The sequence below is a fragment of the Manacus candei genome, unplaced genomic scaffold (assembly GCF_025592945.1).
Source record: "Manacus candei isolate 608988 ecotype Guabito, Panama unplaced genomic scaffold, ASM2559294v1 h1tg000166l, whole genome shotgun sequence".
NCBI lineage: Eukaryota > Metazoa > Chordata > Aves > Passeriformes > Pipridae > Manacus > Manacus candei.
Genome location: NW_026138214.1, coordinates 1,114,033 through 1,141,522, shown reverse-complemented (window position 1 = coordinate 1,141,522; position 27,490 = coordinate 1,114,033). Strand labels below are relative to the sequence as shown.

The following is a 27,490-nucleotide window of genomic DNA, read 5'->3' as shown; positions in this document are numbered from 1 at the left end:
TCAGGGAGCCCCAATATCCACAGGGACCCCCCCCAATGTCCCCCAGAGACGCCCCAACTTCCCCCCCAGCCCCCAATGTCCCCCCCCAGTCCCCCAGGGACCCCCAACATACCCAGAGACCCCCCATGTCACTCAGGGACCACCCAATGTCACTCAGGGACCCCCAATGTCCCCCCCAGTCTGCAGGGACCCCCAATATCCCCAGTCCCCCCAGTGTCTCCCAGAGACCCCCCCAGTGCCCCCCAGGCCCCCAGGGACCCCCCAATGTCCCCAGGGACCCCCCAGTGTCATTCAGGGACCCCCAATATCCCCGGGGATCCCCAATGTCACTCAGGGACCCCCAATGACACCCCCAGACCTCAGAGACCCCCAATATCCCCAGCCCCCCCCCTCAGTGTCCCCCAGAGACCCCCCAGTGTCATTCAGGGACCCCCAATATCCACAGGGACCCCCCATGTCACTCAGGGACCCCCAATGACACCCCCAGACCTCAGAGACCCCCAATATCCCCAGGCCCCCCCCTCAGTGTCCCCCCCAGCCCCCAAGGTCCCCCCAATGTCCCCAGAGACCCCCCCCAAACCCCCCTCGGTTCCCCCCCCGCCCCCCAAGGTGACAGCGCCGGGTCCAGGCCGGGGGTTTATTTCCAGTCCCCTCCCAGTCCGGGGGGGCAACTGGGACCAGTTACAGCAGCTGAGACCCCCCCAGAGCCCCCCCCGGAGGGGACACGGGGGGACAAAGGGGGACACAAAAGGGGGACAAAGGGGGGACAAAGGGGGGACATAAAAGGGGGATAAGGGGGAGGATAAAAGGGGGATAACGGGGGGGGGACGACAAGGGGGGGACAATGGGGGGGACAAAAGGGGGGGAGACAAGAGGGGGGACATAAAAGGGGGACAAAGGAGGGAATAAAAGGGGGATAAGGGGGGGAGACAAGGAAGGGACACGAGGGGGGACAAGAGGGGGGATAAAAGGGGGACAAGGGGGGGGACAATGGGGGAAATAAGGGGGGGGACAAAGGGGGACAAAGGGATGCGAGGAGGGAGGACACAAAGGGGGGACACAAAGGGAGACACAAAGGGGGGGACAAGGGACGCCCCCCTCCACACCCCCCCCACCCCCCAAAAGGCAGCGGGGGCTGCGAAGGCACCGGGCGAGGCTTTACAAAAATATCCGTTTAAAATCCCGCGGGAATTTTTCCGGGAATGGGGAAAAATAACCCCCCCCGGGAAGGGGGGAGGGGAAGGGGAGGGGAAGGGGGGAGGGGTCCGGGGAGGGGTCGGGGCGGCGGCGTCAGACCAGGAACGAGGAGGTTTGTTTGAACTCGCCCTGCGGGGAGATTAATGGGGACAGTAATGGGGACACTGAGGGGACAGGGATGGGGACACGAGGGGACGTTAATGGGGACAGGGATGGGACAGGGATGGGACAGGGATGGGGACAGGGATGGGGACACTGAGGGGACATCAATGGGGACAGGGATGGGGACACCGAGGGGACATTAATGGGGACAGGGATGGGGACAGGGATGGGGACAGGGATGGGACATCAATAGGGACACTGAGGGGACAGGGATGGGGACACTGAGGGGACAGGGATGGGGACAGGGATGGGACATCAATGGGGACACTGAGGGGACAGGGATGGGGACACTGATGGGACATCGATGGGGACACTGAGGGGACAGGGATGGGGACACTGATGGGACATCAATGGGGACATCAATGGGGACAGCAAGGGGACAGTGGGGACGTTATTGGGACATCATGGGACATTATGGGGACATCAATAGGGACAGGGATGGGGACACTGAGGGGACAGCGGGCACCGGGGATGTTATGGGGACATTAATGGGGACAGGGATGGGGACACCGAGGGGACAGCAGGGACATTATGGAGAAAACAATGGGGACACTGAGGGGACACCAGGGGACATTATGGGGACAGGGATGGGGACATCAATGGGGACACTGAGGGGACAGCAAGGGGACAGCAAGGGGACAGCAAGGGGACAGCAAGGGGCACAGCGATGGGGACATCAGGACACCAGGGAACATTCTGAGGACATTAATGGGGACATCAATGGGGACAGGGGACAGGGATGGGGACAGGGATGGGGACAGGGATGGGGACACTGAGGGGACAGCAGGGGGACAGGAATGGGGACATCGATAGGGACAGGGATGGGGACAGGGATGGGGACACCAAGGGGACAAGCGGGATGGCAGGGGGACATCAACGGGGACATTATGGGGACACTGAGGGGACAGCAGGGATGTGAGGGGGACATCAATGGGGACATCACTGGGGACATTAATGGGGACATCAATGGGGACAGTGATAGGGACACCAGGGATGTTGTGGGGACATCAATGGGGACACAGGGATGTTAATGGGGACACAGGGACAGTAATGAGGACATGGGGACACTAATGGGGACACGGGGACATCAGTGGGGATATGGGGTCATCAATGGGGGCATGAGGATGTTAATGGGGACACAGGAACATCAGTGGGGACACGTGGGGTTCCCACCATCCCCAGGGACACCGAGGACACTAATGGGGACATGGGGACATCAGTGGGGACACAGGGATGTTAATGGGGACATCAATGGGGACAAGAGGGTTCCCACCACTCCCAGGGACACAGGAACACTAATGGGGACACGGGGACATCAATGGAGACATGGGAACATCAATGGGGACACAGGGACATCAATGGGGACATCAGTGGGGACAAGAGGGTTCCCACCATCCCCAGGGACACAGGGACACTAATGGGGACACAGGGACATCAATGGGGACACAGGGACATCTGTGGGGACACAGGGACACTAATGGGGACACGTGGGGTTCCCACCACCCCCAGGGACACAGGGGACACTAATGGGGACACGGGGACATCTGTGGGGTCACGGGGACATCAATGGGGACATGGGGCCATCAGTGGGGACACCAGTGGGGACACGGGGCCATCCCCAGGGCCGTGTCCCCGTGTCCCCACACCCACCTCGCTGCGCCTGGAGGGCTGGCTGTAAATCACCTTCTTCCCACCGGAACTGCGGGAAAACCGGGATCAGGACGTGCCCCCCCCCCTCCATGTCCCCTCTGTCACCACCTGGGGACACCCAGGGGACCGGGGGGGACCGGGGGGGACACTTTGGGGACACTTTTGGGGGCGGGACCGTCCCAAAGAGGAGGAGGAGGAGGAGGCGGCTCCGGCGTCACTTACTCTGTTTTCTCTGGAAAAACGGGAAAAAAGGGGGGTCAGGGAGGGTGAAAAGGGGGGGGATGGAGGGAGGGGACACTCGGGGACACTTGGGGACATTTGGGGACACTCGGGGACACTCACTGGTGAAGTAGCCACGGCTGTGGGCGAACCAGAGCCCGAAGGCAGCGAGTGCCAGGACCAGCAGCAGCAGCACCACGGCGGCCACGATCCCGCCCACGTTCACCTCGCCTGGAAAACCGGGATGGGATCGGGATGGGATTGGGATTGGGAGCGGGATTGGGAGCCAGCGGGATGGGGGGGGGCAGATCCCGACACGGAGAGGGGGAGTTTTGGGGTTCCCGGCTCCAAACGGGGCTGGGATGGAGGCGGGATGAGGGTGGGGAGTGATGGATTCAGACAGAGAGGGGTTGGATTCTGGCAGGAAAGGGGGAATTCTGGAATTCCCGGCTCCAAGTGGGGCTGGGATGGAGTGGGGAGTGACGGATTAGGACAGAGAGGGGCTGGATCCCGGCAGGAAAGGGGGAATTCTGGAGTTCCCAGCTCCAAATGGGGCTGGGAATGAGGTGGGGTGAAGCTGCAGGGGTTGGATCCCGGCAGGAAAGTGGGAATGCTGGAGTTCCTGGCTTCAAATGGGGCTGGGATTGGGCGGGATGAGGGTGGGGAGTGATGGATTAGGACGGAGGGGGGTTGGATACTGGCAGAAAAGGGGGAATTCTGGAATTCCCAGCTCAAAAAGGGACTGGGATGGTAGAGGGATGAAGCTGCAGGGGCTGGATCCCGGCAGGAAAGTGGGAATTCCGGAGTTCCCAGCTCCAAACGGGGCTGGGATGGAGGCGGGATGAAGCCGCAGGGGTTGGATTCCAGCAGGGAGGGGGATCCTGGTGGGAATCCTGGAATTCCTGGCTCCAAATGGGGCTGGGATGGAGGCGGGATGAAGCCGCAGGGGTTGGATTCCAGCAGGGAGGGGGATCCTGGGGGGAATCCTGGAATTCCTGGCTCCAAATGGGGCTGGGATCAAGGTGGGGTGAAGCTGCAGGGGTTGGATCCCGGCAGGGAGGGGGATCCTGGAGGGAATCCTGGGAATTCTGGGCTCCAAGCAGGGCTGGGCTGGAGCCCGGCTGGAATTCCAAGCGGGAACAGGCTGTATGGGTGAGGTTTATCATTCCCGAGGGCGGCATTCCCGCTATCCCAGGAGACCACGGCGGGCTCATTAACGTAATTAACGCCCGCGGGAGGTGATAATGGGGCGATAACGGGGCGGGGGGAACCTCAAAACCACCTGGAAAAGGGGCTGGAAAAGGGCGGGGTCGGGATCTGCTCCAGCCTTACTCGCTTCCAAGTGGAAAAGGTCGGATTTCTGGGGGGATCCCACGTTGTTGGAGGCCTCGCACTGATAATCCCCCGTGTCCCAGCCCCCCACGGGCTCGAAGATCTGCAATGAGGGAGGAAAATGAGGGAAAAGGGGGAAAAATAAGGGGGGGGAAAGGGGGATGAAAGAGGGAGGGGATGGGAAAGGGGGGAAAGGGGGAAAAGGGAAAAAGGGGAAAAGGAGGAAGGGGGAGGGAGGGAAGGGGGAAAAGGGGAGAGGAAAAGGGGAGGAAAAGGGGAAAGGGGGAAAGGGAGGGAAAAAGGAGGGGAAGGGGGAAAAGGGGGAGGAGGGAAAGAGGGGGAAAGGGGGAATTTGGGGTGGTAAAGGGGAAAGGAAAAGGGAGGAAAAAGGGGGAGAAGGAGAGAAAAAGGGGGAGAAAGGAAGGAGGAGGGAGAGAAAAGGGGAGAAGGGGGAAAAGGGGGAGGGGGGGAAAGAGGGGGAAAGGGAGGGAAGGGGAGAATTTGGGGTGGTAAAGGGGAAAGGAAAAGGGGGGAAGAAGGGGAGAAAAGGGGGGAGGGGGAGAAAAGGAAGAGGGGAAAAAGGGAAGGGAAAAAAGAGGGAGGAAGGGAGGGAAAAAGGGGGAGAAGGGGAAAAAAGGGGGAGGAAGGGAGGAAGGAGGGGAGAAAAGGGGGGGAAGGGGGAAAAAAGGGGGAGGGGGAAGAGAGGGAGGGGGAAAAAGGTGAGGAGGGGAGAATTTGGGACAGTAAAGGGGAAAGGAAAAGGGGGGAAAATGGAGAGAAAAGGGCAGGGAAAAGGGAGAGGGGGAAAAAGGGGGAGGGAGAGGCAGGGAACAGAGGCTGGAATTGCCCCCCCTCTCCCTCCCCTGACTGACCAGCTCCCCCGAGCTGGGGTCGAGGGTGTAGGAGGAGTTCCGGAAGGCGGGGCTGGCTTTGGGGTCCTGGGGCAGCTCGGAGCCGTCCTTGTACCAGCGGAAGGTGGGCGGGGGGGAGCCCTGGGCCTCGGAGCAGCGCAGGACCACCCGCGAGCCCACCGTGGCCGAGCTGGGCACGTGGGCCAGCGGCTTCCCGGGGGGCACTGCGGGCACGGAGAGGGCACGGAGAGGGCAGGGAGTGGGCAGGGAGAGGGCAGGGAGTGGGCTGGCACCTCCCCACGGAGGGGGCTGGCACCTCCCCTGGCACCTCCCCACGGAGGGGGCTGGCACCTCCCGGGGACACCGAGCAGGGGGCTGTCCCACGGGGACAGTGTCCATCCATCCCATAGGACAGTGTCCATCCCACTGGGACAGTGTCCATCCCTTAGGAACAGTGTCCATCCCACAAGGACAGTGTCCATCCATCCCATCCCATAGGACCATGTCCATCCCATAGGGACAGTGTCCATCCATCCCATCCCATAGGACTGTGTCCATCCCATAGGGACAGTGTCCATCTATCCCATCCCATAGGGACAGTGTCCATCCATCCCATCCCACAGGGACAGTGTCCATCCCACAGGGACAGTGTCCATCCATCCATCCCATAGGACAGTGTCCATCTGTCCATCCATCCCCATCCCAGTGTCCCCAGGGAATGGTGGTCCCAGAGTCCCTCCCAAGGCTGGACCCCCCATGGACACTCCCCGTCCCCAGGGACCCTCGGGAACACCAAATCCCGGGAAGGGGAAGGGAGGGGACCCCGGGGGGGGAAGGGGAAGGGAGAGGACCCCAGGGGGGAAAGGGGAAGGGAGGGGACCCCGGGGGGGGAAGGGAAAGGAGGGGACCCCAATGGGGAGGGAAGGGAAGGGAGGGGACCCAGGGGGGTGCCGAGGGCCGTGTCCCCACCTTGGACAGTGAGGGTGACCTCGGACTTGGCGATCTGGCTGCCGTCCCCCACCACCTCACAGATGTACTTCCCCGAGTCCTCCCGGGTCACCGAGTCAAAGTGGATCGAGGTGGGCGAGAACCGGACACGGTTCCGGTACGGCTCTGGGGGAACAGGGGGTGAGGAGCTGGGGGGAGATGGGCTGGGATGGCTCTGGGGGAACAGGGGGGGTGAGGAGCTGGGGGGAGATGGGCTGGGATGGCTCTGGGGGAACAGGGGGGGTGAGGAGCTGGGATGGAGCTGGGGGGACATGGGGCTGGGATGGCTCTGGGGGCACAGGGGGGATGAAACTGGGAGGGAGCTGGGGGGACAGGGGGAGGAGGAGCTGGGGAGGGAGCTGGGGGGAGATGGGGGGACATGGAGCTGGGGATGGAGCTGGGAGGGAGCTGGGGGGAGATGGGGCTGGGGATGGAACTGGAGGGACAGGGGGGATAAGGAGTTGGGAATGGCTCTGGGGGGACATGGGGCTGGGATGGATCTGGAGGCACAGGGCGGGTAAGGAGCTGGGCATGGAGCTGGGGGGACAGGGAGCTGGGGATGGAACTGGAGGGAGATGGAGCTGGGGATGGAGCTGGGGGGAGATGGGGGACATGGGGCTGGGGATGGAGCTGGGGGGACATGGGCTGGGGAGGGATCTGGGGGGACATGGGCTGGGGAGGGATCTGGGGGGACATGGGCTGGGGATGGAGCTGGGGGGACATGGGGGGGATAAGGAGATGGGGATGGAGCTGGGGGGACATGGGAACGTGGGGCTGGGGATGGATCTGGGGGGAGATGGGGCTGGGATGGCTCTGGGGGGACAGGGGGGTAAGGAGCTGGGGATGAAGCTGGTGGGACAGGGAGCTGGGGATGGAGCTGGGGGACAGGGGGACACGGTGATGGGGCTGGAGCTGGGGGGACATGGGGGGACACAGGGCTGGAGACAGAGCTGAGGACAGAGCTGGGAATGGCTCTGGGGGGACACGGGGCTGGGGATGGGTCTGGGGGGACAGGGGGACACAGGGATGGGGATGGAGCTGAGGGGACATGGGGGACATTGAGCTGGGGAGGGAGCTGGGGGGACATGGGGATGGGGACGGATCTGGGGGGACACGGAACTGGGAACAGCTCAGGTGGGACATGGATCTGGGGATGGATCTGGGGACATGGATCTGGGGGGACATGGGGGACATGGAGCTGGGAACAGAGGGACACAGAGCTGGGATGGCTCTGGGGGCACACGGAGCTGGGACCCCCACGGGACCCCCAGGACGGGGCACCCCCAGCCCCCCCCCCCGTACCTGTGAGTTCCCCCCCGTAGTAGAAGAGCTGCAGGGAGGAGCCTTTCTGGAACTTCCACTCGATGCGGGGGTTGCTCCAGCTGGAGCGGAACGCGGAGCACGGGATGTCCACGGCTGTGGGACACGGACACCACGGTGGGATCACCCCAAACTGGGAGCATCCCACACTGGGATCATCCCACATGGGGAGCATCCCACACTGGGATCACCCCAAACTGGGATCATCCAGCACGGGGAGCATCCCACACTGGGATCATCCCAAAACTGGGATCATCTCACACTGGGATCACCCCAAACTAGGATCATCCCAAACTGGGATCATCCCACACTGGGATCACCCTGGAACGGATCATCCAGCATGGGGAGCATCCCAAACTGAGATCATCCCAAAGCTGGGATCACCCAGAATGGATCATCCAGCATGGGGATCACCCCAGAACGGGATCATCCCACATGGGGATCACTCTGTAATGGGATCATCCTGGAACAGGATCATCCCAGAATGAGATCATCCTACAACTGGGATCATTCCACACTGGGATCATCCCAAAACTGGGATCCCAAAATGAGATCACCCCAAACTGAGATCACCCCCAAAACAGGGATCATCCCCAAATGGGATCACCCCAAACTGGGATCACCCCAAACTGGGATCACCCTGAACTGGGATCACCCCAAACTGAGATCACCCCAAACTGAGATCACCCCCAAAACAGGGATCATCACCGAATGGGATCACCCTGAACTGGGATCACCCCAAACTGGGATCACCCCGAGCCTCCCCACATGCAACCCCCCCCCCGGACACGGGCTGGATCCCGGTTTGTCCCTCCCCGATCCCGCGGGATAACGGGCCGGGGGCTCGGGGGGGGGAACATTCCCGGCACTCACATTTGTACTCCGGCACTTCCTTGCTCTCCGAGGTCACCTGGGCTCCCACCAGCGCCGCTGCCGAGGGAATTCCCGGCTGAGATCCCGGCCCCGCGATGCCCGGCGGGGTCAGGAGGCCACCGCGGGCCCCGAGGCCGCGGGGACGGTCCCCGGTCCCTCCCCAGAGCCGGAAAATCCCGTCCGGGCACCTCCCGCCCTGCCCAGTTTCTGCCCAGTTTCGCAGGAAACCGGCCCGGGACTGTCGCAATTCCCGCAGTTCCCGGGGTTTGGGAGCAGCGACACCCCCGTGTCACCCCCGTGTCACCCCCCTGGGGGGGGAGGACCCCGCTGGGACCCCCCCAAAAGCCGGGTTCGGCCGCGGTGACTCATTCCCAGCGGGAATGGGACCGGGAAGGGCCCCGTCCCCCACCCTCCTGCGCCACCTTTGCTCCCCGAGCCGCTGCCAAGCGAAACCCGGGCGGAAAAACCGGGATTTAGGGGGGAAAAACGGGATGTTTGGGGTCTGGGAATGCTGGGGGAGCCCCGTCTGGGAAGAGGGACCAGGATCTGGGGGTTTTGGGGTGGATTTGGGTGACAAAGAGCAGGATGGGGAGGGACATCCTGTTCTGGGTCCAAATCAGCTGGAATTGGGTTCATCCCGACCTGTTTTGGGTCTAAATCAGCCAGGATCGGGTTAAGCCTGACCTGAGCCAGGACCACATCTGGGATCGGGTTAGTCCCGACCCAAACTGGGTCCAAATCAGCCGGGATTGGGTTAATCCCGACCTGTTTTGGGTTCAAATCAAGTGGGATCGGGTTAATCCCGACCTGTTTTGGGTCCAAATCAACCGGGATTGGGTTAATCCCGACCTGTTTTGGGTCCAAATCAAGTGGGATCGGGTTAATCCCAACCTGTTTTGGGTCCAAATCAAGTGGGATCGGGTTAATCCCGACCCGTTTTGGGTCCAAATCAAGTGGGATCGGGTTAATCCCGACCCATTTTAGGTCCAAACCATCCGGGCTCAGATTAATCCCTCCCTGCTGCGGGTCCGAGCCGGGCGGGATCGGGTTAATCCCGGCACTGTCGGAGCACAATGGAGGGGACAGGAAGGCCACCCCCGGCCCCGCCACCGCCATTCCCGGGGCCATTCCCGGGGCCATTCCCGGGGCCATTCCCGGGCCCTCCCGCTCCCTCCGGCCGCGGGAAGTGCGTCCGGCCCCGCCGAACCCCCCCGGGACCCCCCAAATCCCCGCGCTCGGGGGGCTCCGGGACGGGCTCGGCGGCACCGGGGTGGGCCCGTCCCGGTCCTGGAGCTCAAGGGGGTCCCCGGGGAACTTTTGGGGGTCCCGGGGCCGCCCCCTCGCCCTCCGTGGGGTGACCCCCGTGACCCCAAAGGCGCCCCGCGGCTGTAAATAACGGGGGTCCCGGCACTAGGGGGGTCCCGGGGACTCCCCCGGGAAACTCAGCGAGACCCCCCCCGGGGACCGGCACCGACAACACCCCGAGGGACCCCCCGGTACCAAAGGAACCCCCCCTGGACCGGCACTGGGGGGGTCCCCAAAGCCTGACCGGGACCCCCCTGGGGGACTCCACCCTCCCCTCAAACACCGACCCCTGCCCGAGCCCCCCTGTCCCTCCCGTGTCCCCCCTCCCATTCACCGCCCATCCCCCAGCCCGAGCCCCCCGGAAGCCCCCTGCCCTCCCCAACCCCCCCGCCAGAGCCCCCCATGCCCTCCCCACCGTGTTCCCCCTCTTCCCCAGCCCCCCGATGTCCCCCCTGACTCACCGCCCCCCCCTCCAGCAGCAGCCCGGGCCAAGACCCTCCGTGACCCCCCACCCTCACCGCCCACCCCCCCCGTGCTCGAGCCCCCCGGAATCCCCCGAGAACCCCTTCCTGACCCTCCCGAGCCCCTCCGCGTCCCCCCCGCCCCCAGCCCGAGCCCCCTTTGTCCCTCTCCGTGTCCCCCCCCAGCCCGAGCCCCCCGCCCCCCTCCCCGTGCCCCCCTCTCTCCCCGGCCCCCCCAGCAGCAGCAGGACCCTCAGGCCCCCACGTGCCCGGTCCGAGACCCCCTCGTGTTCCCCCCGCCCTCACCGCCTACCCCGCCCCTCCCGATCCCTCCGGGACCCCGCCGGTGCCCCCCCGACTCACCGCTCCCCCCCAGCACCAGCAGGACCCCGAGGACTCCCCGGACCCTCCGGTCCCGGTCGAGGCCCCCCCGCTCCGCTCCCGCCATTGCTCCGCGCCCCTCGCCAGGTGAGCCCCGCCCACTGACCGCGCCCAAACATGCCCCGCCCATCGCTCCGCCCCAACCATGCCCACCGCCAGGTGCCGGCGAAAAAGTCCCGCCCCCTCCTTCACAACATTGGAGGCCGGGTCTGTCTGTTTAAAACGTCGCTCGCTGATTGGTTTGCGCTCCCCACCCCTCCGCGGTGATTGGTGGAGGGCGCAGGTGTAAGGCGGGCGGGGGTGCGGTGGCCAATCAGAGCGCGCGATTCAACTTTTGGCCAATCCGAGCGCGAGGAGGGGCGTGGGCGGGACGCGGAGCGTTGCCATAGCGACCAGGGGGCGGGGACGCCGAGTGACCGCCCAGTGCTCCCAGTTCAAACCAGTGAGAGGAAACAAAGGGACCGGAAGGGACGGAAAGGGACCGGAAGGGACGGAAAGGGACCCAAAAGGGACCCAAAAGGGACCTAAAGGGGCCTTCCTAGTGACCTCCAGTGCTCCCAGTTAAACCAGTGAAGGGAAACAAAGGGACCCCAAAGGGACCCCCAGTGACTCCCCACTTCAAACCAGTGATCCCGAAGGGACCCAAAGGGACCCCCAGAGTCCCCAAAGGGACCCCCCAGTACAAACCAGTGCCCCCAAACTGACCCCCCAGTGACTTCCCAGTACAAACCAGTGGCCCCAAAGGGACCCTCCAGTACAAACCAGTGACCCCAAAGGGACCCCTCCAGTACAAACCAATAACCTCCCCAGTGCTCCCAGTACAAACCAGTGACCCTGGTTACGGGGGGTCCTGGGGGGGATGTCCGATGGGGGTCCCGGTTGTGTCCCCTCAGAGCCGCCCCTCGGTTATGGGGGTTCCCGAGGGGGCCCCGGGGGGTCCCGGTTGCGTCCCCGCCGTGTCCCCTCAGAGCCGCCCCTCAGTTATGGGGGTGCCCCAAGGATCCCGCGGGGTCCCGGTTGTGTCCCCTCAGAGCCGCCCCTAGTTATGGGGGTTCCGGAGGGTCCCGGTTCTGTCCCCGCCATGTCCCCTCAGAGCCTCCCCTGGGTTACGGGGGTGCCCCGAGGATCCCGGGGGGTCCCGGTTGGGTCCCCGCCGTGTCCCCTCAGAGCCGCCCCTCAGTTATGAGGAGTCCGGAGGGTCCCGGTTGTGTCCCCGCCGTGTCCCCTCAGAGCCGCCCCTCAGTTATGGGGGTTCCCCGGGGGGTCCCGGTTGTGTCCCGCTGTGTCCCCTCAGAGCTGCCCCTGGGTTACGGGGGTGCCCCGAGGATCCCGGGGGGTCCCGGTTGTGTCCCCGCCGTGTCCCCTCAGAGCCTCCCCTGGGTTATGGGGGGTCCCGGTTGTGTCCCCGCCGTGTCCCCTCAGAGCCTCCCCTGGGTTATGGGGGGTCTCGGTTGTGTCCCCGCCGTGTCCCCTCAGAGCCGCCCCTCAGTTATGGGGGTTCCCGGGGGGTCCCGGTTGTGTCCCCGCCGTGTCCCCTCAGAGCCGCCCCTCAGTTATGGGGGTCCCGGTTGTGTCCCCGCCGTGTCCCCTCAGAGCCGCCCCTCAGTTATGGGGGTCCCGGTTGTGTCCCCGCCGTGTCCCCTCAGAGCCGCCCCTCAGTTATGGGGGTTCCCGGAGGGTCCCGGTTGTGTCCCCGCCGTGTCCCCTCAGAGCCGCCGTCGCGCCCCGCCCGCCGCTCGCGCAGCCCGGGGCGGGTCCGGGAGGAGCCGCCGCCATTTCGGTGCCTGAGCGAGCGGGGCCGGGAAAACCAAGGGGGGAAACCGCGGAAAAAGCGGGAAAAAGCGGGAAAAAGCGGGGAAAAAGCGGGGGAAGGGAGGGGGGGTGGGGGGCGATGGACTCCGGAGCCCGCCCGGGCGGCGGCGGCGGCCCCGGCGCGGGGCAGAACCGCGAGTACAAACTGGTGATGCTCGGGGCGGGCGGCGTCGGCAAGAGCGGTGAGTGCGGGGGGGACCGGCCCCGGGGGGCTCGGATCGGCCCGGGGGGCTCAGATCGGCCCGGAGGGCTCGTTCGGGGGGTTCAGATCGGCCCGGGGGGCTCGTTCGGGGGGCTCGGCTCGGCCCGGGGGGCTCAGATCGGGGGGCTCGGCTCGGCCCGGTGGGCTCAGCTCGGCTCGGGGGGCTCGGCCCGAGGGTCTCACTCGGCCCGAGGGTCTCACTCGGCTCAGGGGGCTCAGCTCGGCCCGCGGGGCTCGTTCGGGGGGTCTCGCTCGGCTCTGGGGGCTCAGTTCGGCCCGGGGGGATCAGTTCGGTTCTGGGGGGATCAGTTCGGTTCTGGGGGCTCAGCTCGTCTCGGGGGGCTCAGCTCGGGGGTCCCGGCTCGGCAGCGGCCCCTTGACCACCCCTCCGCTCTGGGCGCGGTGCCGCCCCCGCCGGGGTGTCCCGGCCCTTCCCGGGATGTCCCGGTTCCCTCCTGGGATGTCCCACCCCTTCCCGAGATGTCCCGACTCCTCCCGGGCTGTCCCGGCCCTTCCCGGGGTGTCCCGGTCCTTGCTGGGATGTCCCAGCCCCTCCCGGGCTGTCCCGGTGCCGCTGGATTGTCTCAGCCCTTCCCGAGATGTCCCACCCCTTCCCGGGATGTCCCGGTTCCCTCCTGGGATGTCCCACCCCTTCCCGGGATGTCCCGGTGCCGCTGGATGTCCCGGTTCCCTCCTGGGATATCTCGGCCCTTCCCGGGATGTCCCGGTTCCCTCCTGGGATATCTCGGCCCTTCCCGGGATGTCCCGGTTCCCTCCTGGGATGTCCCACCCCTTCCCGGGATGTCCCGGTTCCCTCCTGGGATGTCTCGGCCCTTCCCGGAATGTCCCGGTCCCCTCCCGGTCCCTCCCGGGCTGTATCAGCCCCTTCCTCCTGCTCCCGCATCCCTGCGGGGCCGTTCCCTTGGAGCCCTGGGAATGTGAGGGGAGCTGGGATCCAGCGGGATCCCGCCCCGAGATCCATCCCTGGGATCCTCTGGGCTCCATCCCTGGGATCCTCTGGGCTCCATTGGGATCCTGCCCCGAGATCCATCCCTGGGATCCTCTGGGCTCCATTGGGATCCTACCCTGAGATCCATCCCTGGGATCCTCTGGGCTCCATCCCTGGGATCCTCTGGGCTCCATCCCCGGCATCCAGACGTGGAACCGTTCCTGCTCCGGGGCCTCGATCCCGACCTGATTCCGGGGTGGGGGGAAAAAACGGGGAATGTGGGGAAAATGGGAAAAGGGGTCAGGACTCCCTGGGAGCGCGGCGAGATCCTTGGGAAGGGGGTCAGGGATCCTTGGGAACACAGGGGGATCCCTGGGAAGGGGGTCAGGGATCCTTGGGAATGGTGTCAGGGATCCCTGGGAATGGGGTCAGGGATCCCTGGGAATGGGGTCAGGGATCCCTGGGAATGGGGACAGGGATCCCTGGGAATGGGGTCAGGGATCCTCGGGAATGGGGTCAGGGATCCCTGGGAATGGGGTCAGGGATCCTTGGGAACGCGGGACGATCCCTGGGAAGGGGATCAGGGATCCTTGGGAATGGGGTCAGGGATCCTTGGGAAGGGGGTCAGGGATCCCTGGGAATGGGGTCAGGGATCCTTGGGAAGGGGGTCAGGGGTCCCTGGGAATGGGGTCAGGGATCCCTGGGAATGGGGTCAGGGATCCCTGGGAATGCGGGGGGATCCTTGGGACTGGGGTCAGGGATCCTCGGGAATGGTGTCAGGGATCCTCGGGAATGGTGTCAGGGATCCCTGGGAATGGGATCAGGGATCCTCAGGAATGGGGTCAGGGATCCCTGGGAATGGGGTCAGGGATCCTTGGGAATGGGGTCAGGGATCCTTGGGAACGCGGGGGTATCCCTGGGAATGGGATCAGGGATCCCTGGGAATGGGGTCAGGGATCCCTGGGAATGGGGTCATGGATCCTCGGGAATGGGGTCAGGGATCCCTGGGAATGGGATCAGGGATCCCTGGGAAGGGGATCAGGGATCTCAGGACCCCTCTCCGCGGGGATGTGGAAGCGGTGCCGCCGATCCAGTCCCGCTTCTGGGGGGAAAACACAGAAAAACGGGAATGTGGGGGGAGCGGGAGCAGGGAAGGGGGGGGAGTTCCTGGGACAACGTCCTGGAAAAGTGGGAAAAGGGGGAAAATGGGCAAACCAGGCAAGGAGCAGCAGGGCTGACGGTGTCCCGGGTTCCCCCCAGCCATGACCATGCAGTTCATCAGCCACCGCTTCCCCGAGGACCACGACCCCACCATCGGTGAGGAAATCCCCTGCCCTGCGCTCCCCTGGGACTGGGGGGCAGAACAGTTGGGGATTTATAGCAGGATAGTTAGGGATTTATAGCAGGATAGTTAGGGATTTATAGCAGGACAGTTAGGGATTTATAGCAGGATATTTGTGTATTTATAGGCAGAATAGTTAGAGATTTATAGCAGAATAGTTAGGGATTTATAGCAGAATATTTGTGTATTATAGAGAGAATATTTATAGATTTATAGCAGAATATTTGTGTATTACAGACAGAATAGTTATGGATTTATAGCAGAATAGTTATGGATTTATAGCAGAATATTTGTGTATTACAGACAGAATATTTGTGTATTATAGACTGAATAGTTATGGATTTATAGCAGAATAGTTAGAGATTTATAGCAGAATATTTGTGTATTATAGACAGAATATTTGTGTATTATAGACAGAATATTTACAGATTTATAGCAGAATATTTGTGTATTTATAGGCAGAATAGTTAGAGATTTATAGCAGAATAGTTATGGATTTACAGCAGAATATTTGTGTATTACAGACAGAATATTTGTGTATTATAGACAGAATAGTTATAGATTTATAGCAGAATAGTTAGGGATTTATAGCAGAATATTTGTGTATTACAGACAGAATAGTTATAGATTTATAGGCAGAATATTTGTGTATTATAGACAGAATAGTTATAGATTTATAGCAGAATAGTTATAGATTTATAGCCAGAATATTTATAGATTTATAGCAGAATATTTGTGTATTATAGACAGAATATTTTTAGATTTATAGTCAGAATATTTGTGTATTACAGACAGAATATTTGTGTATTATAGACAGAATAGTTATGTATTATAGACAGAATAGTTACAGATTTATAGCAGAATATTTGTGTATTACAGACAGAATAGTTACAGATTTATAGGCAGAATATTTATAGATTTATAGCAGAATATTTGTGTATTATAGACAGAATAGTTATAGATTTATAGCAGAATAGTTACAGATTTATAGCCAGAATATTTATAGATTTATAGCAGAATATTTGTGTATTATAGACAGAATATTTTTAGATTTATAGGCAGAATATTTATGCATTATAGACAGAATATTTGTGTATTATAGACAGAATAGTTATAGATTTATAGGCAGAATATTTGTGTATTACAGACAGAATAGTTATAGATTTATAGCAGAATAGTTAGATATTTATAGCAGAATATTTGTGTATTACAGGCAGAATATTTGTGTATTATAGACAGAATAGTTATGTACTATAGACAGAATATTTACAGATTTATAGCAGAATATTTGTGTATTACAGACAGAATAGTTATAGATTTATAGCAGAATAGTTACAGATTTATAGCCAGAATATTTGTGTATTATAGTCAGAATATTTTTAGATTTATAGGCAGAATATTTATGCATTATAGACAGAATATTTATGTATTATAGACAGAATATTTGTGTATTATAGACAGAATATTTATAGATTTATAGTCAGAATATTTGTGTATTACAGACAGAATAGTTATAGATTTATAGGCAGAATATTTGTGTATTATAGACTGAATAGTTATGGATTTATAGCAGAATAGTTAGAGATTTATAGCAGAATATTTGTGTATTATAGACAGAATAGTTATAGATTTATAGCAGAATAGTTATAGATTTATAGCAGAATAGTTACAGATTTATAGCCAGAATATTTATAGATTTATAGCAGAATATTTGTGTATTATAGACAGAATATTTTTAGATTTATAGGCAGAATATTTATGCATTACAGACAGAATATTTGTGTATTATAGACAGAATAGTTATGTATTATAGACAGAATATTTACAGATTTATAGTCAGAATATTTGTGTATTACAGACAGAATAGTTATAGATTTATAGGCAGAATATTTGTGTATTACAGACAGAATAGTTACAGATTTATAGCAGAATATTTATAGATTTATAGGCAGAATATTTATAGATTTATAGGCAGAATATTTGTGTATTATAGTCAGAATATTTATGTATTATAGGCAGGATATTTATATATTTATAGGTAGAATATTTATATATTTATAGGCAGAATATTTATGTATTTATAGCAGAATATTGATGTATTATAGGCAGAATATTTATAGATTTATAGGCAGAATATTTATGTATTATAGACAGAATATTTATATATTATAGGCAGAATATTTGTGTATTACAGACAGAATAGTTATAGATTTATAGGCAGAATATGTAGTTATAGGCAGAATATTTATATATTTGTAGGCAGATTATTTATGTAGTTATGGGCAGAATATTTATATATTTATAGGCAGAATATTTATGTATTTATAGGCAGAATATTTATGTATTTATAGCAGAATATCTACATATTTATAGCAAAAATATTTATGTATTCATAGGCAGAATATTTATATATTTATACAAGAATATTTATGTATTTATAGGTAGAATATTTATATATTTATAGACAGAATATCCATATGTTTATAGGCAGAATATGTATATATTTATAGGCAGAATATTTATATACTTATAGCAGAATATTTCTATATTTATAGCCAGAATATCTATATACTTATAGGCAGAATTTTTATATATATAGGCAAAATATCCATATATTTATAGCAAGAATATTTATGTATTTATAGGCAGAATAGATATTTGTAGCCAGAATATTTATATATATATATGTATAGACAGAATATATATATATTTATACAAGAATATTTATATATTTATAGACAGAATATTTATGTATTTATAGACAGAATATCTATATACTTATAGCAGAATATATGTTTGTAGCCAGAACATTTATACATTTATAGGTAGAATATCTATATACTTATAGACAGAATATCTATGTACTTATAGGCAGAATATTTATATATATAGGCAGAATATCTGTATATTTATAGACAGAATATATATTTGTATATTTATAGGCAGAATATTTATATATTTATAGACAAAATATATATTTATAGATAGAATATTTAATATGGGCAAAATATATATTGATAGACAGAATATATATTTATACACAGAATATTTATGTATTTCTAGACAGAATGTTTATATATTTACAGCCAGACTATTTATATATTTACAGGTAGAATATCTATACATTTATAGGTAGAATATTCATGTACTTATAGAAGAATATATACTTATAGGCAGAATACTTATATACTTACAGCCAGAATATTTCTGTATAGCCTATTCATATATAGAATATTTATATATAGTATTTCATAATTATTTTCACATATAATATCTAATAATTATTTTCACATATAGTCTTTCATAATTATTTTCACATATAATATCTAATAATTATTTTCACATATAATATCTAATAATTATTTTCACATATAGTATTTAATAATTATTTTCCACATGTAGTATTTCATAATTATTTTCACATGTAGTATTCAATACTTATTTTCACATATAGTCTTTCATAATTATTTTCACATATACTATTTAATAATTATTTTCCACATATAGCATTTAATAATTATTTTCCACATGTAGTATTTCATAATTATTTTCCACATATAGTATTTAATAATTATTTTCACATATACTATTTCATAATTATTTTCACATATAGTATTTAATAATTATTTTCACATGTAGTATTTCATAATTATTTTCACATATACTATTTAATAATTATTTTTATGTATAGCATTTCATAATTCTTTTCCCCTGTAATATTTCATTTCTGTTATTGATCCACATTATAATGTCTCCTAAGAAACCAGCGGTGGGTGGTGGCCAGTTCCTCCCTGGAGCCACAGACCTTCCCTGGCCTGGAGAACAATAAACTGTGATGGATGGAGAGATCAATAAATAGCTCAATAAATAGATCAATAAACAGATCAATAAATAGCTCAATAAATAGCTCAATAAATAACTCAATAATCAATAAATAGCTCAATAAATAGCTCAATAAATAACTCAATAATCAATAAATAGCTCAATAAATAGCTCAATAAATAGTTCAATAAATAACTCAATAAATAGCTCAATAAATAGCTCAATAAATAGCTCAATAAATAGTTCAATAAATAACTCAATAAATAGCTCAATAAATAGCTCAATAAATAGATCAATAAATAGTTCAATAAATAGCTCAATAAATAGCTCAATAAATAGCTCAATAAATAGCTCAATAAATAGATCAATAAATAGCTCAATAAATAGATCAATAAACAGCTCAATAAATAGCTCAATAAATAGATCAATAAATAGCTCAATAAATAGATCAATAAATAGATCAATAAACAGCTCAATAAACAGATCAATAAATAGATCAATAAATAGCTCAATAAATAGATCAATAAATAGCTCAATAAATAGCTCAATAAATAGCTCAATAAATAGCTCAATAAATAGCTCAATAAATAGCTCAATAAATAGATCAATAAATAGATCAATAAACAGCTCAATAAACAGATCAATAAGTAGCTCAATAAATAGCTCAATAAATAGATCAATAAATAGATCAATAAACAGCTCAATAAATAGATCAATAAATAGCTCAATAAATAGCTCAATAAATAGCTCAATAAATAGATCAATAAATAGATCAATAAATAGCTCAATAAATAGCTCAATAAATAGATCAATAAATAGCTCAATAAATAGATCAATGAATAGCTCAATAGCTGTTCCTGTCTGGGCTCCCCCGGGTGGATTCCCAGGGAATGGGACACAAACCCCACCATTTCAGCCCAGGGGGGTTAATCCCAGCAGAAATGGCAGGTTTGGCTCCTCCCGAGCCCAGCCTGAGGCAATCCGGGGCTGTGGGGTGGGTTTGGTGCCAGTTCCCTCTGGGACTGACGGTTATTCCCGAATCATTCCCGAATCATTCCCGAATCATTCCCGAACCATTCCCGGTTCCCCGGCACGCCCAGAGGACGCCTACAAGATCCGGATCCGCATCGACGACGAGCCCGCCAACCTGGACATCCTGGACACGGCGGGGCAGGTACGGGGGGTCCTGGGGGGCTGCAGGGAGAGGGGCAGGGACACAGATCCCTTTTGGAGCCCAAAAACGGGGGTTTTGGAGCTCTGCTCCTGCCCCCAGGCCTGGCTTTGTGCCTGCCAGGGGCCGGTGGGACCCCCGGGACATCCCAGGCCAGGGGGGTTTCTGTCCCCAAATGCACGTGGGGTGGGATTGGCCCCGGCCCTCCGGGCTGTCCCGGCCCTTCCTGGGGTGTCCCAGTCCCTCCTGGGGTGTCCTGGTTCCTCCCAGGGTGTCCTGACCCTTCCTGGGGTGTCCTGGTTCCTCCCAGGGTGCCCTGGTCCCTCCTGGGGTGTCCCAGTCCCTTCCTGAGGTGTCCCAGTCCCTCCTGGGGTGTCCTGGTTCCTCCCAGGGTGTCCTGGTCCTGTCCCAGGCTGTCCCAGTCCCTCCTGGGGTGTCCTGGTCCTGTCCCAGGGTGTCCTGGCCCCTCCTGGGGTGTCCCAGTCCCTCCTGGGCTGTCCTGGTTCCTCCCAGGGTGTCCCAGTCCTGTCCCAGGGTGTCCCAGTCCCTCCTGGGATGTCCCAGCCCTTCCCAGAATGTCGCAGTCCCCTCCTGGGATGTCCCAGTCCCATCCCAGGGTGTCCTGGCCTCTCACGGGGTGTCCCAGTCCCTCCTGGGATGTCCCAGCCCCGTCCCAGGGTGTCCCAGTCCCATCCCAGAATGTCCTGGCACTTCCCAAGGTGTCCCAGTACCTCCTGGGATGTCCCAGTCCTATCCCGGGGTGTCCCAGTCCCTTCCCAGGGTGTCCTGGTCCCTCCTGGTGTGTCCCAGACCTTCCCAGGGTGTCCCAGTCCAATCCCAGGGTGTCCCAGTCCCTCCTGGGATGTCCCATCCCTTCCCAGGGTGTCCCATCCCCTCCCAGGGTGTCCCATCCCTTCCCAGGGTGTCCCATCCCTTCCCAGGGTGTCCCATCCCCTCCCAGGGTGTCCCAGTCCCTCCTGGGATGTCCCATCCCCTCCCAGGGTGTCCCATTCCTTCCTAGGGTGTCCCAGTCCCATCCCAGGGTGTCCCATCCCCTCCCAGGGTGTCCCAGTCCAATCCCAGGGTGTCCCATCCCCTCCCAGGGTGTCCCAGTCCAATCCCAGGGTGTCCCATCCCCTCCCAGGGTGTCCCAGTCCCATCCCAGGGTGTCCCATTCCTTCCTAGGGTGTCCCAGTCCCATCCCAGGGTGTCCCATCCCCTCCCAGGGTGTCCCAGTCCAATCCCAGGGTGTCCCATCCCCTCCCAGGGTGTCCCAGTCCAATCCCAGGGTGTCCCATCCCCTCCCAGGGTGTCCTGGTCCCTCCTGGGATATTCCAGTCCCCTCCCAGGGTGTCCTAGTCCCCTCCCAGGGTGTCCCAGTCCCTCCTGGAGTGTCCCATCCCCTCCTGGGATGTCCCATCCCCTCCCAGGGTGTCCCATCCCTTCCCAGGGTGTCCTGGTCCCTCCTGGGGCTGACCTTGGTGGGGACCCCGTTGCAGGCGGAGTTCACGGCCATGAGGGACCAGTACATGCGGGCCGGGGAGGGGTTCATCATCTGCTACTCCATCACCGACCGGCGCAGCTTCCACGAGGTGCGCGAGTTCCGGCAGCTCATCTACCGCGTGCGCCGCACCGACGACACGCCCGCCGTGCTCGTGGGCAACAAATCCGACCTGGCCCAGCTGCGCCAGGTGAGGGGCACCGGGAGACCCGGCCCGGGCTGCTCCTGGTGGGAAAGGGCGGGAAGAGTTGGGAGGTTTCGTAGAATGGCAGGATCAGCCGGGTGGGAAAAACCTCTGAGGTCATCCAGTGCAACCCTGCGTCCAACCCTGGGTCCAACCCTGGGTCCAACCCTGGGTCCAACCCTGGGTCCAACCCCACCATGGTTCCCAGCCCGGGGCACTGAGGCCACATCCAGTCTGGGCTTGAACACCTCCAGAAATGGAGAATCCACCCCCTCCCTGGGCAGCCCATTCCAATGTCAGGTCACCCTCTCTGGAAAGAATTCCTTCCTAATGTCCAACCTAAACCTGCCCTGGCATGGCTGGAGACCAAACCCTCTTCCCTGGGAGAAGAGACCAACCCCCCCCGACCCCCCCTCCTGTCAGGGAGTTGTAGAGAGCAATGAGGTCTCCCCTGAGCCTCCTCCTGTCCAGGCTGAGCCCCCCCAGCTCCCTCAGCCTCTCCTCACAGGAATTGTGCTCCAGCCCCTTCCCCAGCCTGGCTGCTCTTCCCTGGCCCTGCTCCAGCCCCTCCATGTCCTTCCTGAGCTGAGGGCCCCGAGCTGGACACGGCCCTCGAGGGGAGGCCTCCCAGGGGCACAATCCCTGCCCTGCTCCTGCTGCCCCCCTGATCCCGAGCCAGGCCAGGGTCCATCGGCCCTCTTGGCCCCCTGGGCACACTCTGGCTCCTGTTCAGCTCCCTGCCCATCCCAAATCCCAGCTCCCTTCCCACTCTGGCCCAGCCCGGGGGGCTGCCGGAGGTTGTTGTGCCCCTGGGCCTGGTTGAACCTCCTCCCGTTGGAATCAGCCCCTGGATCCAGCCTGTCCAGGTCCCTCTGCAGAGCCCTCCTGCCTTCCAGCAGATCCACCCCCCAGCCTGGTGTCCCCTGCACGTTTGTGATGGTTCACTCCATCCCCTCACCTGATCTGACTCTTCCTCTCAGGGGACACCCCCCAGCAGAGCTGCCTCCAGCCCCGGGGTCCCGGGTTGGGAAGGACCTGGAGCTGTTGGAGCGACTCCAGAGGGATGGAGCAGAGGGATGGAGCAGAGGGATGGAACAGCTCTGCTGGCAGGAAAGGCTGGAGAGTTGGGGTTGTTCAGCCTGGAGAGGAGAAGGCTCTGCAGTGACCTAATTGTGGCCTCCCAGGACCTGAAGGAGCAAGGAAGATGGAGAGAGGCTGTTTCCAAGGGCCTGGAGAGCCAGGACGAGGGGGAATGGCTTCACACTGGCAGAATTAGAGAGGTTTAGGTTGGATATGAGGAAAGAATTCCTCCCTGGGAGGGTGGGGAGGCCCTGGCACGGGTTTCTCAGAGGAGCTGTGGCTGCCCCTGGATCTCTGGAAGTGTCCCAGGCCAGGATGGAGCAACCTGGGCTGGTGGGAGGTGTCCCTGCCCATGGAGGGGGTGGAATTAGTTGGTCTTTAAGGTCCTTTCCAAGCCAAACCATTCCAGGATTCCAAAGGAGATGCAATAATGGAGAACTTGGATAAGGATTGGAGAGGGAGGAGAAGGACTCCCAGCTGGAGAAGGCAGTAACTGCCCTCGGGGAACAGTGTGGGAGCAAAGCTTCCCTCACAGGAAACTTAATTGGGAAAGCAAGTTCCAGAGGTGCCAGTTTATACCTGGAGCTGGATAAATTCTCAGCGTGGGTGCCAGGGGATGGAGAGGACGGGGTGAGGAGCGGGCAGGGCTTCTGTGTGGCCTCAGCAGGGCTTGGTTTGCTGGTTGGTTGAGGGAAGAACCCTTTGGGGAGGTTTTGGTGGCTCTGGGAAGCAGTTTGACCAACACAGCGGCTTCGGAGCGGGAGGAGGGAGCACCTTGAGCTGCCCAAAGTGCCAGGGTAAGCTGGCACCTGGAGGTTCAGCTCCAGGAAAGGAATAATATCCTTTGAGAGTGTTGTTCCATGAGTGTCCACAGAATCTGAGGGGAAGCAGAGCAGGATTGTGGGGAAACCTTTGGAGAAAGGTGGGAAGGAGCTGCCCTGGAGCACCTTGAGCTGCCCAAAGTGCCAGGTTAGGCTGGCACCTGGAGGTTCAGCTCCAGGAAAGGAATAATATTCTTTCAGGGAGTGTTGTTCCATGAGTGTCCAGAGAGTCTGAGGGAAAGAGTATTCAGAGAGCACTGAGGGGAAGCAGAGCAGGTTTGTGGGGAAACCTTTGGAGAAGGGTGGGAACCTGCCCTTGGAACTGCCCAAAATGCCAGGGTAAGCTGGCACTTGGAGGTTCAGCTCCAGGAAAGGAATAATATCCTTTGAGAGTGTTGTTCCATGAGTGTCCAGAGTCTGAGGGGAAGCAGAGCCCATTTGTGGGGAAACCTTTGGAGAAGGGTGGGAATGACCCGCCCTGGAGCCGGGAGGGTCCCGGCGCCAGCGAGCACAGCGAGGCCCAGAAATCACCCCCTGAGCTGGTGTGGGGTCGTTTCCCAGGTGTCCAAGGAGGAGGGCTCTGCCCTGGCCCGGGAGTTCAACTGCCCCTTCTTCGAGACGTCGGCGGCGTTCCGGTACTACATCGACGACGTGTTCCACGCCCTGGTCAGGGAGATCCGCCGCAAGGAGAGGGAGGCCCTCATGGCCATGGAGAAGAGATCCAAGCCCAAGAGCAGCGTGTGGAAGAGGCTCAAGTCGCCCTTCCGCAGGAAGAAGGACTCGGTCACCTGAGCCCGGGGGGGAAAAGGGAAATTCCCCTGGGAAGAAGTGAAGGAGAGCCCGGCGGGCGGGCCCGGGGCGGCTCAGGGACATCCCCCTGAGGGGACTCCGGCAGGGAGCGAGTGACTCTGCCCCTTGTTTCTGTTTAGGATGAGATTCCCTTCCTTCTGGATCCTGGACTCCGGACACAGTGATGGTTTTCCTCCTGTCTGTTGCCGTTTTTCCCTCGCCGGTTCCCGGCGTCGCTTTGGGAGCGTTCCCGGGTCAGACTGGGAGTGCTGGGAGCTGGGCTGTGCCAGACGTGGCTGGAGCTGCCCCCAAACCGGCTGAATTCCCTGTTCTCCTGGTTGTTTTGCACCGGCTGCTCTCCAGAACAACAACAACAACAACAACAACAGCCCAGAGCTCGAGGGGCCCGGCCGGAGTTTGTGGCGTGGAGGTCACTGAGCTGGGCTGGGCTGGGCTGGGCTGGGCTGGGCTGGGCTGGGCTGGATTCTCAGCTCCTCACTGAGGAGATTTGGGGATTTTCCCCGGCAAAATTAACATGGAATCCTCGTGCAAGTGTTGCCCGAGTGCTCAGCTCACCGGCAGGGGGGTGGGTGGGACCCGAACGAGTCACGGAGTCAACCGGGTTGGAAAAGGGCTCTGAGATCCTTGAGTCCACCCTGGGACCCAACCCCACCACATCCTCTGAAACACCCCCGGGGCTCCAGCAGCTCCCTGGGCAGCCCATTCCAGCGTGGAATTCCAGTGTCCCCCTCTGTCCCGCTGTGGCAGCAGCGCAGGAACGCGGAGATTTCCCTGCTGGGATCGCGTTGGAGGCGCTGCCACCCGCGGAAAGCGCAGCCTGGAGCTCCCTGCCCTGTCCAACCCCCAAATCCCGGGAGGAGCCGCATTCCAGCGGGGCTGGGGCGGGGCCGCGGCTCCTCCGCCTCCTCCGAGGAGATGCCGGCCCCGGGATCCGGGAACGGGATCCGGGATCCGCCGGGAACGGGATGGGGAGGGAGGAGAGACCCGGGTGTGCCCAGAGAGGAGCAACCCCGCTGCTTCCAGCGGCGCTTCCAGGGAAAGGGAGAGCCGGGGGGTCGGGGCTGAGCTCGCTCTGCTCCAGCCCCTGCTCTTGTCAGGCCTCGGCACACCCTGTCTCCTTTCTCCCTTTCCTTTTCTTTCTTTCTTTCTTTCTTTCTTTCTTTTTCTTTCTTTCTTTCTTTCTTTCTTTCTTTCTTTCTTTCTTTCTTTCTTTCTTTCTTTCTTTCTTTCTTTCTTTCTTTCTTTCTTTTTCTTTCTTTCTTTCTTTCTTTCTTTCTTTTTCTTTCTTTCTTTCTTTCTTTCTCTTTCTTTCTTTCTTTCTCTTTCTTTTCTTTCCTTCTTTTCTTTCCTTCTTTCTTCCTTCTTTTGTTTCCTTTCTTTCTTTCTTTCTCTCTTTCCCTCTTTCTTTCTTTCTTTCTTTCTTTCTTTCTTTCTCTTTCTCTCTTTCTTTCTTTTTCTTTCATTCTCTTACTCTCTTTTTCTTTCTTTCTTTCTTTCCTTCTTTTATTCTTTCCTTCTTTCTTTCTTTCCATCTTTCCTTCCTTCTTTCTTTCTTTCTTTCTTTCTCTTTTTCTCTCTTTCTTTCTTTCTTTTTCTTTCTCTCTTTCTCTCTTTCCTTCTCTCTTTCCTTCCTCTTTCTCTTCTTTCCTTCTTTCCTTCCTTCCACCCTTCCTTATTTCTTTCCTTTCTTTCCTTCCTCCCTCCCTCCTTTCCTTCCTCCCTTCCTCCCTCCCTTCCTTCCTTCCTCCCTTCTCTTTCCTTCCTTCCTTCCTTCTTTCCTCCCTTCTCCCTCTCTTTCTCGAGCCAATCCCTTTGTTTCTGTCCCTCTGGAATGGGAGAAGGACCCGAACCCAGCTGGTTTTTCCAGCCTGGATGTGCACGAGTCAAGCTGAGATTTTGTTTTTTCTCTCACGTTTTTTTGCACAATAAAATAAAACAAACTAGAAAACAAATCAGTGGCTGTGCAACAATAACTGAGTAACAACTGGGGAACAACAATTGCTGAGTGACAACCGTGGTTATTCCCGGGATAAACAACGGGAAGAGGGAAATGCTGGTGCAGAACCGTGTCCTGAGCGCCTGGAATTCAAATCCCTGCAATCCCTGGGAGTGTCCAAGGCCAGCCCGGAGCAAGCTGGGACAGTGGGAGCACCCCTGGACTTGCCGCGGCTTGGGAAGCTCCCAAAAAAAGCGGGAAGGGAGGCCCTGGCAGGAATCTGTTGCCGGGGAAACCCGGCCCGGGGCTGTTGGGTTTTGTAAAGCCGGGCTTTGTGCCCGGCCCTGGGCAGTGCTGCGGGAAAAGAGCCCCGGGAGCCACATCCCGGGAAAACGAGCCCCGGGAGCCACATCCCTGGAAAACGAGCCCCGGGAGCCACATCCCGGGAAAACGAGCCCCGGGAGCCACATCCCTGGAAAACGAGCCCCGGGAGCCACATCCCTGGAAAACGAGCCCCGGGAACCACATCCCTGGAAAACGAGCCCCGGGAGCCACATCCCTGGAAAACGAGCCCCGGGAGCCACATCCCCGCTGCTCCGGGAGGGGGGAAATGGGAATAAACATCCCTGGAGGATTCAGATTTGTCCCAGGGATCCGGGAATGCCCCTGGATTACAAATTCCGGGGTGAAATGGCTTCTTTGCCCATTTTTTCCCCCTCACTTGGATCCAACTGTGAAGATCCAGTGAAGATCCATTTATAGCAATTTATTCCCGATTATAACGCTGGGGGTTCTGGGATGGGCTGAGGCTGTCGGGGGATCGTGGAATGGGATGGGCTGGGATGGGATGGGATGGGATGGGATGGGATGGGTGGGGAGGGACCTTGAAGATCATCTCGTTTCCATGGGCAGGGACACTTTCCCCCATCCCGGGTTGCTCCAGCCTGGCCTGGGACACTCCCAGCGATGGGGCAGCCCTGGAATAACCTCGGCCCTCCCACCCTCCCAGGGACCAATTTCTTCCCAATAGCTGAGTTAAACCTTCCCTCCTGCAGCTGAAAGCTGTTCCCCCTCCTCCTGTCCCTCCTGTCCCTTGGAAACGATCCCCCCCATCCTTCTATC

General features: G+C 56.4%; 2 protein-coding genes and 1 long non-coding RNA gene across 5 annotated transcripts; 2 read left to right on the top strand and 1 right to left on the bottom strand.

The window, feature by feature from the left end:
- Nucleotides 1–1,173: 1,173 nt before the first annotated feature.
- On the bottom strand, nt 1,174–10,832 carry F11R (F11 receptor). The gene is made up of 9 exons (XM_051773125.1): nt 10,721–10,832; nt 8,592–8,648; nt 7,701–7,814; nt 6,381–6,524; nt 5,433–5,635; nt 4,561–4,663; nt 3,348–3,459; nt 3,010–3,058; nt 1,174–1,326 (listed from the first exon to the last, which is right to left on the bottom strand). The coding sequence occupies exons 1-9, from the start codon at nt 10,803–10,805 to the stop codon at nt 1,291–1,293; spliced, it is 903 nt and encodes a 300-aa protein (XP_051629085.1). The 5' UTR covers nt 10,806–10,832; the 3' UTR covers nt 1,174–1,290.
- Nucleotides 10,833–12,607: 1,775 nt separating this feature from the next.
- On the top strand, nt 12,608–26,384 carry RIT1 (Ras like without CAAX 1). Of its 2 annotated transcripts, XM_051773332.1 has the most exons (5): nt 12,608–12,732; nt 14,962–15,018; nt 19,966–20,039; nt 21,536–21,727; nt 24,184–26,384. In XM_051773332.1, the coding sequence occupies exons 1-5, from the start codon at nt 12,630–12,632 to the stop codon at nt 24,412–24,414; spliced, it is 657 nt and encodes a 218-aa protein (XP_051629292.1). In that variant the 5' UTR covers nt 12,608–12,629; the 3' UTR covers nt 24,415–26,384. The 2 variants fall into 2 exon arrangements, with proteins under 2 accessions (XP_051629292.1, XP_051629291.1); XM_051773331.1 differs by lacking the exons at nt 12,608–12,732; nt 14,962–15,018 and having other exon boundaries at nt 18,603–20,039.
- Nucleotides 15,041–17,266, top strand: LOC127463626 (uncharacterized). Of its 2 annotated transcripts, XR_007900897.1 has the most exons (4): nt 15,041–15,580; nt 16,626–16,878; nt 16,925–17,081; nt 17,149–17,266. It is a non-coding gene; the product is annotated as an uncharacterized LOC127463626 (long non-coding RNA). The 2 variants fall into 2 exon arrangements; XR_007900896.1 differs by having other exon boundaries at nt 16,925–17,266.
- Nucleotides 26,385–27,490: the final 1,106 nt, after the last annotated feature.

What these genes read in the sequence shown, in the direction of transcription:
- RIT1 (XM_051773331.1), top strand. Translation starts at nt 19,701, where the DNA reads ATGAATAGCTCAATAGCTGTTCCTGTCTGGGCTCCCCCGGGTGGATTC. An exon ending in TCCTGGACACGGCGGGGCAG is followed by an intron (nt 20,040 to 21,535) that starts GTACGGGGGGTC and finishes ACCCCGTTGCAG; the next exon opens with GCGGAGTTCACGGCCATGAG. An exon ending in ACCTGGCCCAGCTGCGCCAG is followed by an intron (nt 21,728 to 24,183) that starts GTGAGGGGCACC and finishes GTCGTTTCCCAG; the next exon opens with GTGTCCAAGGAGGAGGGCTC.
- F11R (XM_051773125.1), bottom strand. Translation starts at nt 10,805, where the DNA reads ATGGCGGGAGCGGAGCGGGGGGGCCTCGACCGGGACCGGAGGGTCCGG. An exon ending in GGAAGTGCCGGAGTACAAAT is followed by an intron (nt 7,815 to 8,591) that starts GTGAGTGCCGGG and finishes CGTGTCCCACAG; the next exon opens with CCGTGGACATCCCGTGCTCC. An exon ending in CGTGGCTACTTCACCAGTGA is followed by an intron (nt 3,059 to 3,347) that starts GTGTCCCCGAGT and finishes GTTTTCCCGCAG; the next exon opens with TTCCGGTGGGAAGAAGGTGA.